This window comes from Panthera tigris, chromosome B3, assembly GCF_018350195.1.
Source record: "Panthera tigris isolate Pti1 chromosome B3, P.tigris_Pti1_mat1.1, whole genome shotgun sequence".
NCBI lineage: Eukaryota > Metazoa > Chordata > Mammalia > Carnivora > Felidae > Panthera > Panthera tigris.
Window position 1 is genome coordinate 145,634,649 of NC_056665.1, and position 16,030 is coordinate 145,650,678.

General features: G+C 68.1%; 2 protein-coding genes and 1 long non-coding RNA gene across 6 annotated transcripts; 1 reads left to right on the top strand and 2 right to left on the bottom strand.

The window, feature by feature from the left end:
- Positions 1–5,217: 5,217 nt before the first annotated feature.
- NUDT14 (nudix hydrolase 14) lies at positions 5,218–12,473 on the bottom strand. Of its 4 annotated transcripts, none has more exons than XM_042990731.1 (6): positions 12,311–12,473; positions 9,293–9,336; positions 8,715–8,779; positions 8,248–8,485; positions 7,928–8,104; positions 5,218–5,534 (listed from the first exon to the last, which is right to left on the bottom strand). In XM_042990731.1, exons 1-6 carry the CDS (start codon positions 12,389–12,391, stop codon positions 5,294–5,296), a joined length of 846 nt encoding a protein of 281 aa, XP_042846665.1. In that variant the 5' UTR covers positions 12,392–12,473; the 3' UTR covers positions 5,218–5,293. The 4 variants fall into 4 exon arrangements, with proteins under 4 accessions (XP_042846665.1, XP_042846667.1, XP_042846666.1 ...); XM_042990733.1 differs by lacking the exon at positions 12,311–12,473 and adding an exon at positions 11,888–12,154; XM_042990732.1 differs by lacking the exon at positions 12,311–12,473 and adding an exon at positions 9,688–9,930.
- Positions 5,932–8,012, top strand: LOC122239729 (transcription initiation factor TFIID subunit 6-like). The gene is made up of 2 exons (XM_042990736.1): positions 5,932–7,483; positions 7,962–8,012. Exons 1-2 carry the CDS (start codon positions 6,867–6,869, stop codon positions 7,966–7,968), a joined length of 624 nt encoding a protein of 207 aa, XP_042846670.1. The 5' UTR covers positions 5,932–6,866; the 3' UTR covers positions 7,969–8,012.
- A 295-nt stretch (positions 12,474–12,768) lies between the features above and the next one.
- On the bottom strand, positions 12,769–14,230 carry LOC122239331. The gene is made up of 3 exons (XR_006218300.1): positions 14,148–14,230; positions 13,570–13,773; positions 12,769–12,854 (listed from the first exon to the last, which is right to left on the bottom strand). It is a non-coding gene; the product is annotated as an uncharacterized LOC122239331 (long non-coding RNA).
- Positions 14,231–16,030: the final 1,800 nt, after the last annotated feature.

Below are 16,030 nucleotides of genomic sequence, written 5' to 3' on the forward strand. Positions count from 1 at the left end.
GCCGCCCCGGATCCCCCCCGCGCCGCGCCCGCCGCCCCGGCCCGCGCCGGCCCCCCCCCCCCCCGAGCCCGCCTGCCCGCCCTCCGAGCGCCGGCAACAGCAGCGGCGGCGGCGGCGGCGGTGGCGGGCGGGGTCGGGGCGGCGATGCGGGCGCCGGCCTGGACGCGGGCCTGGGCGGCGGGCGCGCGGGGCGGCGGCGGCGGCTCCGGCTCGCAGGCAGCGGTTCTCCAGCCCGGCTCCCTTCCTCGCGGCGAAGGCGGCGGCGGCGGCGGCGGCGGCAGCGGCGGCGGCGGCGGCGGCGGCGGCGGCGGGTCCCGGCCTCGGCTCTGCGCGCCCGCGCTCCCGGCGCCCGCAGCCAACAAGTTCGGGACGAGACTGACAGCTCGCTCGCCCATTCGTCACCCGCGTACCTGCATATGCATGAGGGGGCGGGGCCGCGCCGCGGGGTGGGGCTGGGGGGGGGGGCGGCCGGGGGCGCCCGCTTTAAAGGCGGCGGAGGGCGCTCCTGCCCGCGCCCAGACCCGGCGCGCGCCTCGCCAGGCCCCCGGGCGTCGGGGGTTCCGTCACGCCTCCAATGAACCCGGCGTGCGGGGGCAGGCGCCGCCAAGCGGCCTCCCCTCGCCCGAGCCCCGCCGGGTGTCAGGAGCCGGGGGTGGGGCGCCCCTGAGGTCACCGCCGAGGTCCCCTCCCATCAGTGCGCCACCGCCGCGCTCCTCGCCGTCCCGGGGGAGAAGCCGCCTGCTGCACAAATCAGGGCTCTGCCCCCACGCAGGGCGGGCGCGGCCTGGGACCCTTCCTTGGGGAACGTCCCCCTCCGCGCAGCCCCTACCGCCTCCACGCCGGCCGCAGGGGGCGCTGCTCCTCTCCGACGCCCCTGCCCTCCCGCCGCACGGCTCGCGGGTCGGGCAGCCGGGCAACAGATGCTCCGCGGCGTAGGCTGGGTGCCCGGGTCCGCGCTGGCGCAGGGGTCGCCAGGCCTCACCCTTGCCGAACGCCTAGGCCGGACCCTGGGCTGGGGTGGGGACACAGGGGATGACCAAGGAATAAAAGACGGTAAAAGACGGTGGTGCACGCTCAAAGGGACCAGGGGAGAGCTGCCCCAAGAGGCTCTTCCTGCTGTCCTGGTCACCAGGTCCCCACGTCCCGCTTCTCCGTCATCACCGTGCTGCCCTCTGCCGGGGTAACCTCGCGCCGCCCCCCACCACCACCCATCCGGGGTCAATACCAAGGGCTCCTTGTCTGCAAACATCAGCCCCCCTCCAGCAAGCAGGGTCCCTTCCAGGGCTGGCGGTCATCTTGGCGGTTAGGGACCCGAAGTCCACAGGGGTCTTCTGACCCCACCCCCACAAAAACTGGGCTATCTTCTCAACTCTGGCTCCTGGAACGAGTCTGTTGCGGGCCCTTGGGCTGGAAGTACAGCCCCTGCCTGGAGCTTGTAATTGTTATGGGGTGGGGGGAGGCACAGAAGGCTTCCTGGGAGAAGAGGCTTTCAGGGGGGCCAGACTGATGCCGCTCAGCAGCCCCTCTAGGACGCAGGCGACAGGAGCAGCTGGAAGCCCCTGAAGGGATGGGCCTGGCACCCATCCCTGCAGACCTGAGCCCCTGGCTGCTGGGATGGGGGGGGGGGGGGTGGGGGTGGGGGGCAGGACACACACCAAATAAGGGAATGCAAACTGGGTTGGAGCCTTCCAGTTACTGCCTGCGGGGGAGGGGTCATGGGGAGGGGGACGCAGGGTGGGGGGCTCCTTCTCTTTGGCTCAGAAGCAGGCACCCACATACTCCTGGCCCCTAGACAAGTGAGGAGACCCAAACACAACTCCAGGGGCCCAGGGCTCCATCCCTGCCCATCCTAGTCTGTGCCCTCTGCCCCCACTATCCAGGAAATTTCTAGACACTTTTACCCAGCATTCAGCCAAGTGGTGAACCCTTGGGGGGGTCCCGGCCCAGGCACGAACAGAGCTAGATTGACAAACTTAAAGGGTGAGGCAGGCGGGGCAAACTGGGCAGGGGGTCTACTAAGACCCAAAGGCAGATGAGTCAGCCAGGAGCTGGGAAAAGCACGTGCAAAGGCCCTGGGGTGAGGGAGCCTGACCCAGGTGAAAGCCTGTGAGAAAGACACAACGGCAGACGCACAGGGGGTGAGGGGCATAGGTGAGGCTGCTGGTGGTAGTGACTGCCGGCTGTGCTGGGCCTCTGCACTAGTCTTCTGCTAAGACCAAGGGGAAGTCACAGAGAGAAGCTGAGCTGGGTCGGGCTGCACTGTAGAGACTTACATTTTCACAGAAATCCCTGGCTGCGGGGAGAGGGGCAGCAGGGGTAAAGCCAGGGCAGGGAGGCCCAGGACTGCCAACCGGGGCCTGGCAGCAGAGGGACTGGGGTGCTGGGGTGGGGGTGGGGGGCGGAATCCCCAGATAAGTGGTGGGCAGAATGCAGAGAACAATCCCCCCACACGCCCCTCCGTCATCCACCTCTGAAGCTTCCTGCCCACAGCCAGCTGCAGGAGGGAAGGACGACCCGGAGACTCGCTGAGCCGCCAGTTCCAGAAGCTGTGGAGTTCCGGCGGGGGTTCTTTCCGTGCTCGGAGCGGTCTCAGCTGGGAGGTACCAGGGAGGGATGCTCACTGCATCTCAAGATTCAAGCTCAGCCTGTCGAGGGAGGTGGCCTCCCCGGGGCCCCTCCGGCTGGCCAGCCCTGTCTCGCGGGCAGAGAGAGCCCCCACCTGCCTTGCAAAGCTAGGGAGACAATGGCCTGGTGCCACCTGCCTCCCTCGGGGCCTTTCAGGAGCAGGGCAGCTGGGTGACCATCAGGGCGGTACCAGGGGTTCGGCAGACCCAGGGTGCCTGTCAGGGGCCAGCTCCTCGCCTCCCTGCCCAGCGTGCCCCACCCTGCAGGGCACAGAAGACTCCTGCCTCTCACTGCCCCCATTCTCCTTCTGCTTCCCAGGAGCCTCAGCCCAGACTTAATTCCCAGGAGAGGTTCGAGTCACGAAGGTGGCCACTTCAGGCAAGGGGTGGGCCTTGGAGGCTGCTGGGGGAGGGATAAGTCCTCCCCTCAGGGTGCTCCCCATAGGGGTTTCTGCAGCCTTGGGCTGGAGGGCTGGGGATCCTATGGGGCCCAGGGCGCCTGTATCACCCGTGCTGGGCCGGGCTGCCCCGCCTCTTCCAGAGAGACCCCATCCCTGTTCTGGGGCCCACTGGGCCGCGACACCCACCTCTAGCCTGGGGGCTCCCTCTCCGAGCTCCCCAGTACCAGGGGCTCTCGGGCATGCTCTGAGGTGGGCGCTTGACAAGGCATGGGAGGGGCGGAGGCCCCCGACCTGGCAGGGGATCTTCAGGGCCAGGCCAGGGTGCGGGCTGCCCGGAGTCTGGATGGAGCCGGCTTGGCTCAGGAGCGAGCTGCGCTTCCGCCCGTGTTCTGTGGTGCTAAATATAGCGGCCAGGGAGGGGAGTTTCCGGTTACAGCCCCCCCCACTACCCCCCAGTGCCGGGAAATCGATGCCAGCGCCGTCAGGCCCAGCGGCAGTGCCTGCTGACCTGCCCCATCAGGCTGCAGAGCAGAATGAGGGGGCTGGACCGCACCCAAGTCCGGGGGCTCTGCCCCTCGCCCCCCGCCTGCCGCTTCCCAGCCCCCAGCTGCTCCCCGGCACCAGCCTGCCAGGGCCCCTCTGAGGCAGCGGGCAGCACCTGCAGGTCAGCGAGGAGGGACAGTGGGGCCCTAGAGGGGGCACCAGGCAGGCAAGAGGGAGGGAGGTGGGGTGGTTCTAGGCTGGGCAGGGTTCCCGCCCTGCGAGCGGTTCTCCGGATGCACCGAGGCCCAGCGCGGCCCGCTCCTCTGGACCCTGCCACAGCCGAGCCCTGCCAGCCCCCTTGGTCGCACAGCACACACCTGAGGGCCACTCCCAGCAGTGTGCCACTCAACTGGCTGGGCTCCCTGGAGGCCCCACCTGGGTCGCAGCCAGCATTTGCATACAGGTGGTGCCGCTCGGGTGGGCCCCTTGGGCACGGCCTCCTCAGGACGGCCTCGAATGCCAGGCCCAGGGGCTGTCTGCACTGTGCCTGTCGCCCCCGCCCCCTCCCCGGCTGAAGGGAGGGGCCTTCCACGTGTGCTGCCTGTGTGGGGTCAGCCTGGGGCAGGGCAGGGGGATTACTGGAGGGCAGGGTGACCTCAGCCAGAGGGAGTGGCCCCCACCTGGCAGTGGGGTCTCAGTGGGAGCCAAAGGCAGGCCCTTTCTCAGCACCCGCCCCATTCCAGCCTGAGGTCTGGTCGGAAGAGACACTAAAGTCAGGTTCGGAGCAGAGCTCCCGACCATGCCAGCTCCTACTGCCTGTGACAGCAACAGCCCGTGGGCACCTGGCCCTCCCCCAGCTGCCCACAACCCATCATCCGTGGTGCCGCCCTCGGTGGACCAGAGGACTTGGAGGGCTCTGGGGGAGGGCCAGGACAGATCACCAGCTGCAAGGGGGGTCAGGCTGGCCCTCATCCCAGGAGCGTCCCCAGCGCTCAGGCTGGGCCCCCGTCCCCGACCGACCGACTGCCCAACCTGGACTGTGGTGACTGGCACACCCTCTCCACTTAGGACCCCCGTCCACCCGCTACGTATGGAGCATTTACTGGGAGCGTAGCTGAGCAGTCACCCAGCTCTCCTGTGAGCCCAAGTGTTTTAAGGGTCACAAAGGCAGCTCATGCAGCCCCTGACCCTTAAGACAGGCCAGGGTGCAGGGCGGGGGTCCTCCCAGCTTTGTAGGCCACGCCACACACAGGCCAGCAGGCAGAGGGAGTTCTTATCACCGACTCCAACTGCCCAGAGCACTGCCCGGCGGGGGAGAGGGGGGGGAGGGGGCGCTAGACCCAGAGCGGCCCTGGCTTCGGACTCCAGGAGAGGGTAGGGTGCTGGGAGCACGCGCCCTCAAGAATGAACAGCCTGCGGCACTGTCCCCACCTCCTCCCCAGGGCTGGCTCTGCCACCGCTCCACGGCCACCCCATGGCCCACCACTCTGTCCTCCCTGAGCGCCTGGCCTGGCCGAGCCCCCACCTAAGGCCTGACCTTAGCCTTCTGCCGGCCACCAGCTGCCCTCAGCAGTCCCTGCCCTGCCTGCTGCCAGAGGCCTCTTGGTGGAAAGCCCACCCTCCCCCAGGGCCCCCCAGGGAAAGACCCGCGGTCCCTCCACCTGCCCCAGCCCACCCGGGGCCACCGCTCGGAGCCAGAGGACACAGGCTGGAGTTCTACAAGCCTTTATTTGGTCTGCAGGAGGTGACCGTGGCCGACCTTGGTCTCGACACCCCCCCGGAGTCTCACCGGGGACCCAGCCCAGGGGCCACACAGCTGAGGAACCAGGAGATGCCGAAGATGACACCGAGGGTCTTGGGGACATCCGGGTCGTCCGCGAAGGCCTGGGCCCCATCCAGCGGCAGATGCACCACTTGGATGAGCTCGCCCTCCTCTGCCAGGCCCCCGCCCGGGCCGCTCCGCTGGGAATCGGTCACCTCTGCGTAGAACATGGTCTGGCTGGAGCCGGTCAGTCCCACGCCAGACCTGCGGGTTGAAACAGCCCCTACTGAACCGCCCACACGGGCCTCGCGGACACACCTGTCCTGCTCCCTCCAGCCCTCCTTCTAGCCTCCCCCCCCCAGGCCAGGCAGGCCAGTCTGGGAGGCAGGACTCCGGGGTGCACCCCCCCGGACCCCCCACCCCCAGATTCCTGCGACCTTCGGGTGGAGCAGAAACCTGGCAGTATGCTGGGTGTCGCTTCTGTGATTCTTACGTCACGAGGCAGAGACGGAAGGGTTCTGCAGGTGTCACTAGGGGCCTTAATCAGATGACTTTGACTCGGCCACAGAGATTACGTTGGTGGGCCCAACCTAACTAGGTGAGCTCTTCAGTGCAGGTTTAGAGAGGGGAGACGGAGGAAGTCAGAGAGACAAGCCCGTCCCGCAGGCCTTGCAGACAAAGCAAGCTGCCCTGTGAGGGGGCCACATGGTCCGGGCCCGCAGGTGGCCTTAAGTTGCTGACTGGGGTCCCCGGCCACCAGCCAGCCAGGAAACGGGGCCCTCAGTCACACAGCCACAAGGAGCTGAATTCTGCCGCGACCGTGTGCGCTGGGAAGGGGGTCCCGAGCCCCAGACGAGCCTAGCCGACCCCGACTGCAGGACAGCAAAACCCTGAGCGCCGGGCCCCGTTCCCAAGAAGCAGACGGCTGACCCACAGCGACTTCGAGGTCCTAACTGTGGGCTGACGGAAGCCGCTAGGTCTCTGCCACATTCGGCAGTGCAGACGCCAGGCAGGCCGCTGCCCTCTGCTCACGTGAGCCCCTCAGCCAGGGCCTCCCTTCCCACCCGAGGCTCCAGGCGGGCTGGAAGCAAGGGCCCTCCTGGCGACCCGTGTGACCTGCCCTGTGAGAGCCCCCAACCCCAGCATCTGCAGGACACCAGTTCCAGGCTGGGGACAGCCATGCTGAGGCAGCTGGGGCGTGGAGGGGTGTGGACAGGTGGCCAGAGCGGGCCGCTGGCCGCCAGGAGGGGGGCAGACACCCAGGGGAGGCGCGGTGGCCCAGACTGGCGAGAACGGGCAGCCACGGGAACTGCCGTCTGTGAGGGCAGGGCCATGGCGGGGCCCGCCCGCGTCCCAGAACCGGTTGCAGGGGAAGGTCCCGCGTGAGTGGGCGGGGGGACCGGGGGCGTCAGGCCAGCCAGACACCCGCAGGGCGGAGAGACGGCTGACAGAGCTTCCGTGCCCCACCCCCCAGGACGGCCAACCCCATCCCGACCGACCGGCCTCACCTAGCTGCTTCCCCCGCCCCAGACTCTTATCTGCCACAGTCCTCTCCCGATGGCCTGTTTACAACGGTGGCCATAGGCTGCGCCTTTGATGGAAGCGCCAGCGTGTGGGGTTTCCAGTCCCAGTTTCCGCCAGCTTGTGAAGGAGACAGGCACAGCCTTTGACCCAGAGCAAGAGGAATGTGCCTTCGGGCCTTGTCACCTGTGCCTGGCAGGTGAGTGGCCTGGTTCACCTCCACACGAAGAAGAGGCTCGAGATCTCTCTGCTGTCTGTCCAGCCCCCGGGTCCACAGGGACGGCTGCCCTGACCTCTCCTCCAGCCCCTCAGTCCTGCCCCCCTGCCACAGCCACCCCTTGCCTCCAAAATGCAAGTCTTTACCATGCTGCTTGCTGCCTAGAGCCCTCCTGGGCTCCCCAGCACCCTCACGATCAAGCCATAGCCCTGCTTGTGGAAACGTTGCAGCCTGGGCCGCGCTTGGGCCGGCCTCTCTGCCACGACTCCGCCCAGGCTCACCTCATCTGGGGTCCCCCACCTTCCAGAGTGCCTCCTCCCGGCTCAACGCCAGCTCCAGATCAGGCCCCTCGGATCCTCTGGGACCCCAGCGCCGAGGAGGACGCCGGCAGGTCACCGAGGCCTGCCCCTCAGACCGAGACACTCAGCCGCTTGGCATCTTATGTTCGACGCGGGGGCTCCCTCGTGTGCCGGAGGTCAGCTCCAGCCCCCAGCCCCTAGGCCAGGGAGACACGGCGACAAAGCCCTGGGCTGCTGAGGCAGAGGGGCCTGGGCCCCACACCGAGTGGTTCCTGCACTGGGCTGAGGAGCAGAGCTCCCCCCTCTGGGGACGGCTGCCAGTGGCCAGTGCTCAGCGCTGGGGACAGGGTGTCACTGCCAGGACCGTCCTCCTGCTCCCAGACTTCACCAGGGTCAGGGACCCTGACAGCATTCCTGGGGCAGGGGCGGGAGGGGCCTCACCCCAACATCCCATCCTGGGAGGACAGCCCCAGCTGCGGGCCTCGTGGGGAACATGGTGGGGACACCCGGGCTCCGGGCCACACGGCTTCCGCTCCCCAGCAAGGCCGGACCCCTGCCCCCCCCCCCCCCACCCCAGCCTCATTCCTGAGGCGCCGTCTGCCAGCAGATCTGTGACTCACCCCCACCCCCAGCGCCCGGTGCTTAATCCCACAGGAAGTAGAGGTATCTGTCGGCAGCAGCTGCTAGGGCCGCAGGGTGGGGGCGCCGCGTGCTCCAGAACTGCCCCCCAGAGCCCCGGGTTCCGGCCTGGATCACGATCTGAGGTGCGTGCTGCCCCACCTCCCCCCAACTCCATGCTGGAAAACAAACAGGGGCCGCACACCCGTGAGGACGGGGCGCTCGCCGCCCCCCAGCGCGTCGCACCCCCCCCCCGGGGGCGGTGCTGACCACAAGATGCCCTCCCCCGGCCTGGCAGGCCCGCGGGCCCAACCCCACTCACTTGTAGGTGGCGACCCGGCGCAGGTCGGAGGGAGCCAGCCGGTAGCCGCACTCCTCCCAAGCCTCCGCACAGGCCACGTCCTCCGGCGAGAGCCCGGGCTGGTCTACGAGGCCGGCGCACAGCTCGTAGGTCACCCCCGCCGAGCCAGGCAGCTCCACCTGCAGCGCCCGGGGTCCGTCCCGGTCCACGGCCGCCAGGGACCCGGGGAAGAGGCGCTCCACCTCGCCCACATACACAGCTGGGGGCCGGGGGGCGTTGACCACGGTCACAGCCGTGCTGTCGAGGCCTCCACGCGCCCCGCTCCAGGCCAGACCCCCTCACGGGGCGTGAGTTTCCCCTGGAGCCCCCCCCCCCCCCCCCGCCCCACGTCCGCGTTCGGACCCGATGGCCCCCAGGGGCCTGAACGTGCCCCCCGCAGCCCTCCCCCCCCCCCCCCCCCCCCCGCGGCCCGCTCTGCCCGGCCTCACCTGGCCGGAACTGCTTCACCAACACCAGGCTCTGCTGGGAAGAGTCGAACATGAGAATGGCCACACTGCGGGGGGTGGACAGAGCTCAGGACGGAAGCAACCCCCTCACCTCGTCTCCCTGGGGCCCCTGGCCCCCATGCCCCGTTCCCAGCCTGCCGGGCCCGCCTCCTCTCCCCAGCAGCCTGGGAAAACCGGTCCCTTACCGGGATGGGGAGACTGAGGCCCAGGCAGGGCCAGGGCTGGCCAGGCCCACTGCGTTCCAACTGGCCGAACGGGGGCAAGAGGGTGGGGTTAGGGTTAGCTAGGGGTGGCAGCAGCCGAGGCCGGGTGACTGACGGGACACGTGGCCCCCGCTGGCCAGCCGCCCACCAGCCACGCTCCTCGCGCCACACTGCCGCCCAGCCCACAGCCCTGACGCCCGGGGCGGGCGAGGGCGCCCGGATGGCCTCTTCCAGGTCCACCGGGGCCTGAGCCGGGAGCCAGAGGCAGGGGTGGGGCTCCAGGCCCCCAGGGGCCCGGCGTCCCGGCGGGCAGCAGTCTGGGGCTTCCCAGGCAACCAGGCCAGGCTGGGCTCTCACCTGTCATGTGTCTTCATGAAGTCCCACGACTTCTGAGTGCCATTCTGAAAGAGATGGCACAGGGGTGAGGGTGGGCCGCGGGGCGGGCCGCCCGCGAGGCTCCAAGCGCTCAGGGCGGCTGAGAAGGCCAGACGACCCGCGCACCGCACCGGCCCGGAGACCCACTCGAGGCCCACCGGGGGAGCCTCAGCGGGGGAGGAGCAGGAGCGGGCCGGCCGGGGGTCAGCGACAGTCTGGTGCTCCGGTGGGGGGGGGGGGGGGGCGAGGCAGAAAACCAGAGCAAATGGTGGAAAGGCACAGGCTGAGCTGTGTAGCTGCAAAGAGACGTATCCTGTCAGCAAGGGGAGGGTGGACCGTGGGGGCTGTGGGGGAGAGACGGGCAAAGGTGTCCTTACAGTCAGGACAGGGAGGGTCCCCAGGGGACAGAGATCAGGTGTTCACTGCTGAAGCTCCCTCGGGCCAGGGGACAGGGTGACAGGAAGGCAGGAGGGGCTGGCCGGCCTCCGAGAGGGCATCGGCACCACCCGAGGCGGGCGGGAGGCGGCCCTGCAGGATGGAGTGATGTAATGACAATGACGGTGACCAGCCGGGTGATAGCCCCTCCCCCAGCCCGGTGTCTGTCTCAGGCCGTCTCTCGCACATCCTGTGGTCCTGCTGTTTTGTCACTGGCCTCCACCGTCCTGCCCCCCAGGCCTGGGCAGCACACCCCCAAAGGGCTCCCGGGGCTCCAGGCAGCCATCAGTGAACGAAGGAGGTGGTGCAGGGCCTGCTGGGGGATGGTCAGGGGGCGCGAGGGGCCCAGACTCCTGCCAGCTGGACACTGCTAGACAAGGTGGGCTCCCATCCCAGGGGCCAGAGCCAACGACAGCATTCCACTCGGCCCTGCCTGCTCCCCAAGGGGCCTCTGCCAATGGGGCTGGCCCTAGGGCCCTGGGGCCCCGCCCCGAGGCGGCCTGTCACCAGCGGGCTTAGCCTAGCCACCCTCGGTCACTGGGTCGGCCCTAAGGCCCTGGAGAGCTGCAGGCCCCACTTTTGGGGCTCTATCCAGGCCCTGAAGACACCAGAGACACAGAATGTGCCGCTAGGACTACCGGAGAGGGAGGACTTCCTGGAAGAGGTGACAGTGCACCAGGCCCCACCGAAGTGAGCAAAGGGTGTTCCAGGCAGAGGCCCCCACGCTGGTGCGAGAGGAGCGGGGCACATTGGTTTCAGCTCGGCTGGAGGCAGAGGAGTCCCAGAGGAGTGGTGGGGCCTTTGTTTCCAAGGCGGCGGGAGGGTGGACACCCTGCGGTGTACAGGTCGGGCTGCCTGGGAGGCCGTTGAGAGGCACCACCCCCAGGAGGCAAGCCTGGGCCTGCCTGCCATCTGGCCACCCTGGGGCCAGCCACCCACCCGGGACGGGCTCCAGAGGAGGCCTGCCGTGCCTCCGGCCTCCCTCAGGATACGGGCCATCTTGTGCGAGTCTTGGGCACTCTCTCAGCTCAAGATCAAAATGTCTGTCAGACCCTCAGGTCCAGCCAAGGCAGGGTGCCAGGGGCAGTCCAGGAGAGCCGGTGAGGCCCAGCCAGCCCCTCCACAGGGCCCCCGGACCAGCCGGTTGGGTCCTAGGCCTGGTTAATCTTCCAGGGGCCCTGGGAGGGAGAGACAGGACTTCAGAGCCACAGACATGACCTGCCTCTGGCCTGTCTGGCCAGCACGTCTCCCCTGACCAGGGGTAGCTAATGACAGAGGGCTGCAGATGTCCCTCAGTGGCACGCACAGCCCAGCCCGATGTCCCCTGGAGGCGTGCTGCGTTGGTTCCCAGGCCTGTGCCCATCACGGCCTCCTCTGCTCTGGTCACCAGCGCCCATTAATGGGAACACACGGACAGGCTACCACACTTCACAGGCACTGGGAGAGGGGCGCCTGGCTGGCTCAGTCTGCAGAGTGTGCGACCCTTGATCTTGGGGTTGTGAGTTCGAGCCCCATGCTGGGTGTAGAGATTACTTAAGAATAAAATCTTAAGAGTCCCTGGGTAGCTCAGTCGGTTAAGCATCTGACTCTTGACCTCAGCTCAGGTCAGGATCTCAGGGGTGTGGGTTCCAGCCCCGCGCTGGGCTCTGCACTTAAAATAAAAACAAAAACAAAACTGGGAGAGAACTGCAGCCATAGGCCCTAGAGCAGTTACGCGCCTGGCCCACCCTGTGCCTACCCACTGCCTCCCGGAGCCTCAGCCCCTGGGGGGCTGCGCAGCCACAGTCAGGCATCCCCGGCCAAAGTCAGTGCCAGGGAGAAGGGCAGCCACCTCCAGGCCCCTGCCTGTCACCTGACCCCCTGCGGCTGTCCCAGGCCAGCACTGCCAACTTGGGCCCATCCTAAGAATGGAGCCAAAGGACTACATGGGCAGGGCAAGCGAGGGGCGCGGGGGCCTCCCTCAGGCTGGAGGCTGCTGAGCGAAGGGCCGCGGAGAGGACAGGTAGCCGCAAGCCCAGAGGCAGCCGGGGAGAGGAGCATGGAACATCCGGCCCAGCTGTCCCGACTGGGAGGCGGGCGGGCGCCGGTGGACCCGAACCACAGAGCTGGTTCTCACTCGCCCCACAAATACTTCTCCCGAACCTGCTATGTGCGTGGCGCCCAGGAAGTCGGCTGGTCCCGCTCTTCCTGTGACAGGTGGGAGGGCGGGGTGGGGGAAGGATGCCCGAGGGGCAGCCCGCCTGCCGGCTGAGCAGGTGGAGACTCTGAGGTGCCCTCGGAAGCAAGCCCACGTGCAGAGCGCTGGGGCCCTGCCAAGCCTCCTTGGAGGGATGAGTGGTCCCCCGGCGGCGTCCCGACCCGGGCGCTCACCCCGGCTGGGAACCCGGCTCGAACCGGAGCCGCACTCAGAGCCGGGGAGCTCGGCCAGGCGCGAGGGGCGGGGCGCCGGTGGGGGCGGGACCTATGGCGGGGGCGGAACCCGGCGGGGGCGGGGCTTCGGCGGGGCCGGGGGTGGGGGCCCACGGTGAGCGGGGCCGCGGAAGGCGCACGCGCGGGCGGGCTCACCTGGCGGTAGTGCAGCGTGAGAGGCCGCAGGTAGGGCGAGGCTGCGCAGCGGCCCACGGCCGCGCCCTCGATGCGCTCCATGGCGGCGCGCCGGGCAGCCGGGTCCGGGCGGCCACGGGCAGAGTGCGCACGGGCCTCGGGCGCGCGGCGCGTGACCCGGCTTTGAGCATGCCCAGTGCGCGCGGGGCGGGGCGGACGGGCGCCGAGCGGGGGCGGGACGGGGCGGACCGCGGGCGGCCCCTGCCAGGGGGTGGGGGGGGGGGGCCGCGCAGGTGAGGCGCTCCCACTTCCGCGCGCTGCGGGAGCCGAGCCGGGAGGGCCAGCCCGGTGGACCCCGGCTGCGGCGCAGGGCTGGCGGGCGGGGCTGGAGGGGACCCGCCGGACCCGGGACTTCGCAACTTGAGCTGCGGCGGGAGGAGCCGAGCGGCTGTCCCAGCCCACATGGGTTGACCAAGGCCCGGAGATTAGGTGGGGGTCAGGCCCCGGCCGGGGAGAGGCTGGGCCCTGAAGAGAACGGTCAGGGGTCGGGGCTGCCTGGTGGCGCCTGCGAGAGGAGGAAGGAAGGGGTCGGTCGGCGGCTGCGCGCGGGGTCCGTGCGCGGGCGACGGTGGGGGACAGTGTAGTCACCTCCAGGGTGCCTGTTGGCCGGGAAGACAGAAGCTCTGGAAGGAGGGCGCGGCAAAAGAGCCCGGGAAGGGGGCGGGACCAGGGCCGTCGCAGAGCTCAGCCCTCCCCTGGGGGGCAGGGAGCTGACCTGGGAGGCACTGCCCACCTGCCGGACTTGGGAGGAGCTGACACTCCCTGTCTGTGGAGCTGTCCGGGCCTCCCCTCTGGAGCCTGCTGCTACCCCTACCTTCTTGGGAAGTCCCACCGTGCTGACACCCCCTCTAGCTGTGGAAAGGCCCCAACAGCTGGACTCCTGCCTTGGGTGTGGATCTGCGGACCCTTTCCAAATTCACCCACTGCCTCCCCGGGACCACTAAGGTCCGTGGGGTAGGGGAGCCGAGTCCTGCTCTCTGAACTACGGCCCCAGGGCTAATAGCCCAGGCAGGTCTGGCCATGTGGCCCCGAAGCTGACTCCCATGTCTCTTTGTCCATTGCTGCGTAGGTGCAACAAGGCACCCCAGCGTTTCGTGGCTCAAAGCAAGCACCCATTTGTTGCTAGCTCAGTCCATGGATGGCCCCCGCCCAGATGGGCAGTTCTCCCCTCGGGTTTCTCTGCGGTTGTGGTCAGGAGCAGCAGGGCTCCGTGGGCTTACGTGACCCGGATGGCCTCTTTGCCGTGTGTCTGGCCCCTCCCATGGGCTGGCTGGCCTTCTCCCGGTGTGTGACCTTTCCGTGTGGCATGGCAGTCTCGGAGCAGTGGGGTTCTCCCACGACAGCAGCTCCCCCAGCACATGGTCACGAAGCCGTGTTTCCCATGACCCACCTCAGATGTCTCGCAGCACCATTTCCACTGCGTCCTGTGTCACAGAGAAAGTCCTGGGCTGCCCGGGTTCCAGGGAAGGGACCTCACAGGGCTCTGGAGCACCGGGCCCCCAATAACCCTGTAGGGGTTTGCCCCTCCCAGCCTTCGCCACCGACTAGTGTCCTGGCGGGGGGGTGGGGGGGGCGGGCGGGCAGAGAGACTACACACCAGGGCCCGTCCCGGAAGCTGACCCCACCCCACCCAGCAGCCAGGTGCACCTGTCCTGCACACACTCCGGTCCGGGCCCAGGGACGCTCCCTTCCCGGAGCACAGGACGAATCACAGAGCTGAGCTGGCAAGAGCCCCGGCCTGGGCAGAGGAGGGGCCACAGGGAGCTGTAGGAGCATCTGGGAAGACGCAGCGTCTCACAGAGCATTGTTTCCTTCACATTGAGGCGGAAAGCACTGTTTTCATCACAGAAGCGGCTCGTAGCCTGGACGGCGGAACCTAGGTCCCTTCAGAGTACCAGCGAGGCGCTGCTCCTCTGGGAACTAGTGGCAGTTCCGTAGAGTTGCCGTCTGACCTGCTGAGTACACGCCCGGCTGTGCAGCTAGATGGCTCGGGAGACCCTCTCTCCGCCAGCCCTACTGGCAGCCGGAGGCAACGCGCACCTCCCTCCGCGGGCCAGCAGGTGAGCCGTGTGCTCTCGCCCTAAGGGAGAGTGTCTGTTGGGTCATAAAAAGGAGGGAAAGTCAGATACACGGGTGAACTCGGTGTCATGCTGAGTGAGGGAAGCCAGACACAAGAGGCCACGTCGTATATGACCCCATGGACGTGAGGCAAAACAGGCAAATCCAGAGACAGACAGCAGTTCAGGGATCGCCAGGGGCTGGGGTGGGGGGGCTGCTCCTGGGGATGAGGTTCCCTCTAGGGGCGGAGCCCAAGTTCTAGAGCCAGGCTCTAGTGGGTGGGGAAGACCACTGGAGTGTATACAGGGTGAGAGGGTTAACGTCATGTGGATTTCAGTTTCTTTAAAAGGGGAAAAACTGTCTGTAAAACAGCTCAAGGCGTCTCCCCCAGCCCCATCCCCCACATGCCCTAGGGCCCTTCCCCTTAGTCCTGGACGTGGATGTGCACCCTAAATGTGGACCTGGGGTCGGGAGGCCACGGGTGGCGGTGAGTCTCTCTGGTAAGGTGTGGATCCAGCCATTGTTCTGAAGTGCCTACCACATCCAGGCGGCCTGGAACCGGGGGTCCCTGGTAACAGGCACTGGGCCGAGTACCCCCCTCAGTGTAGGGGGGGGCAGGCTGGGGGGCAGTCTAGCCAAGGAGGCGCCGCTCCCAGAGACCCGGAGGAAGAGGAAGGGTCAGGACAGAAGAAGCCCTCGGCCCTCAGCAACTGGGGCCCATCCCAAAGCCGCCTCCAGAGGCCCTGCTGAGCCCCATCCGGAGGCTGAGCTGGTACGGAGCCCCCGTGTCCGTGCGCCAGCGCCATGGAGGCCAAACTGGTGGCTTAAGGCAGCACAGATTTTTTATCCTGCAGCTCTGAGGGCAGGGGTCCAACACAGGCCTCACTGGGCTCAGCCGTCACCAGGGCCACTTTCCTTCTGGAGGCTCCAGGAGAGCACCTGTCCTGGCCTTTTCTGCTTCTAGAGGCGCCCATGCCCCTTGGCCCTCTCCCTGACTCTGCTCCCATCATTACGTCTCCTCCTCCTCCCCCCCTCCTCCTTATAAGGACGTTGTGATTACCTGGCCCACCCCGATAATCCAGGCTTATCTCCCCATCTCAGTGAAGGACTTAATCATTCCGTGCCACATACGGTTCCGTTGCCCCAGTGCTGGGGACCAGGGTGTGGACACGGGGAGCAGGGCAGTCCTGTGTCAGGAGGCCCTGGGGCAGTGGGATGCCGCCGGGGCTCCCGAAGGCCCTGCTCCTCGGTGCCGGGCGGGCGCTGGCGGGGCGGCCGGAGGCTGCCGCTGGCTGCTGCCTCCCACTCTCTGCGGGAGCAGGGGCGGGCTCACCGGCTGCACAGTGGTCCCCACGGGGAAGGGGACTGCGAGCCCTGATGGCCTGGCCAGCAGGGCTTTCCGGTGGCACCAGGCTGCAGGGTGCTCTCAGGCAGTAGCCAGCAGCCTGGGCAGATAGACAGGCAGACACTGGCTTCCTCCAAGGTTCAGCCTTTTCGTAGTGAGGGTGATGGGTAAGCCATGGTCCAGAGAGGTGAGGATGCTGGTCGGGGGCTCCTGATGGGAGAGACTCGGGGTGGGGGGCAGCACCAGGAGTGAGGGCCAGTGCAGCCGGGCCTGGGCGT

Coding starts and splice junctions, on each gene's coding strand:
- NUDT14 (XM_042990731.1), bottom strand. CDS start 12,391: ATGGAGCGCATCGAGGGCGCGGCCGTGGGCCGCTGCGCAGCCTCGCCC. Junction 8,105..8,247: donor CGCCGGGTCGCCACCTACAA/GTGAGTGGGGTT, acceptor TTTGTTTTCCAG/CATGGAGTTGGGGGGAGGTG. Junction 5,535..7,927: donor ACCGGGCGCTGGGGGTGGGG/GTGAGTCACAGA, acceptor TTCAACCCGCAG/GTCTGGCGTGGGACTGACCG.
- LOC122239729 (XM_042990736.1), top strand. CDS start 6,867: ATGGAAGCGCCAGCGTGTGGGGTTTCCAGTCCCAGTTTCCGCCAGCTT.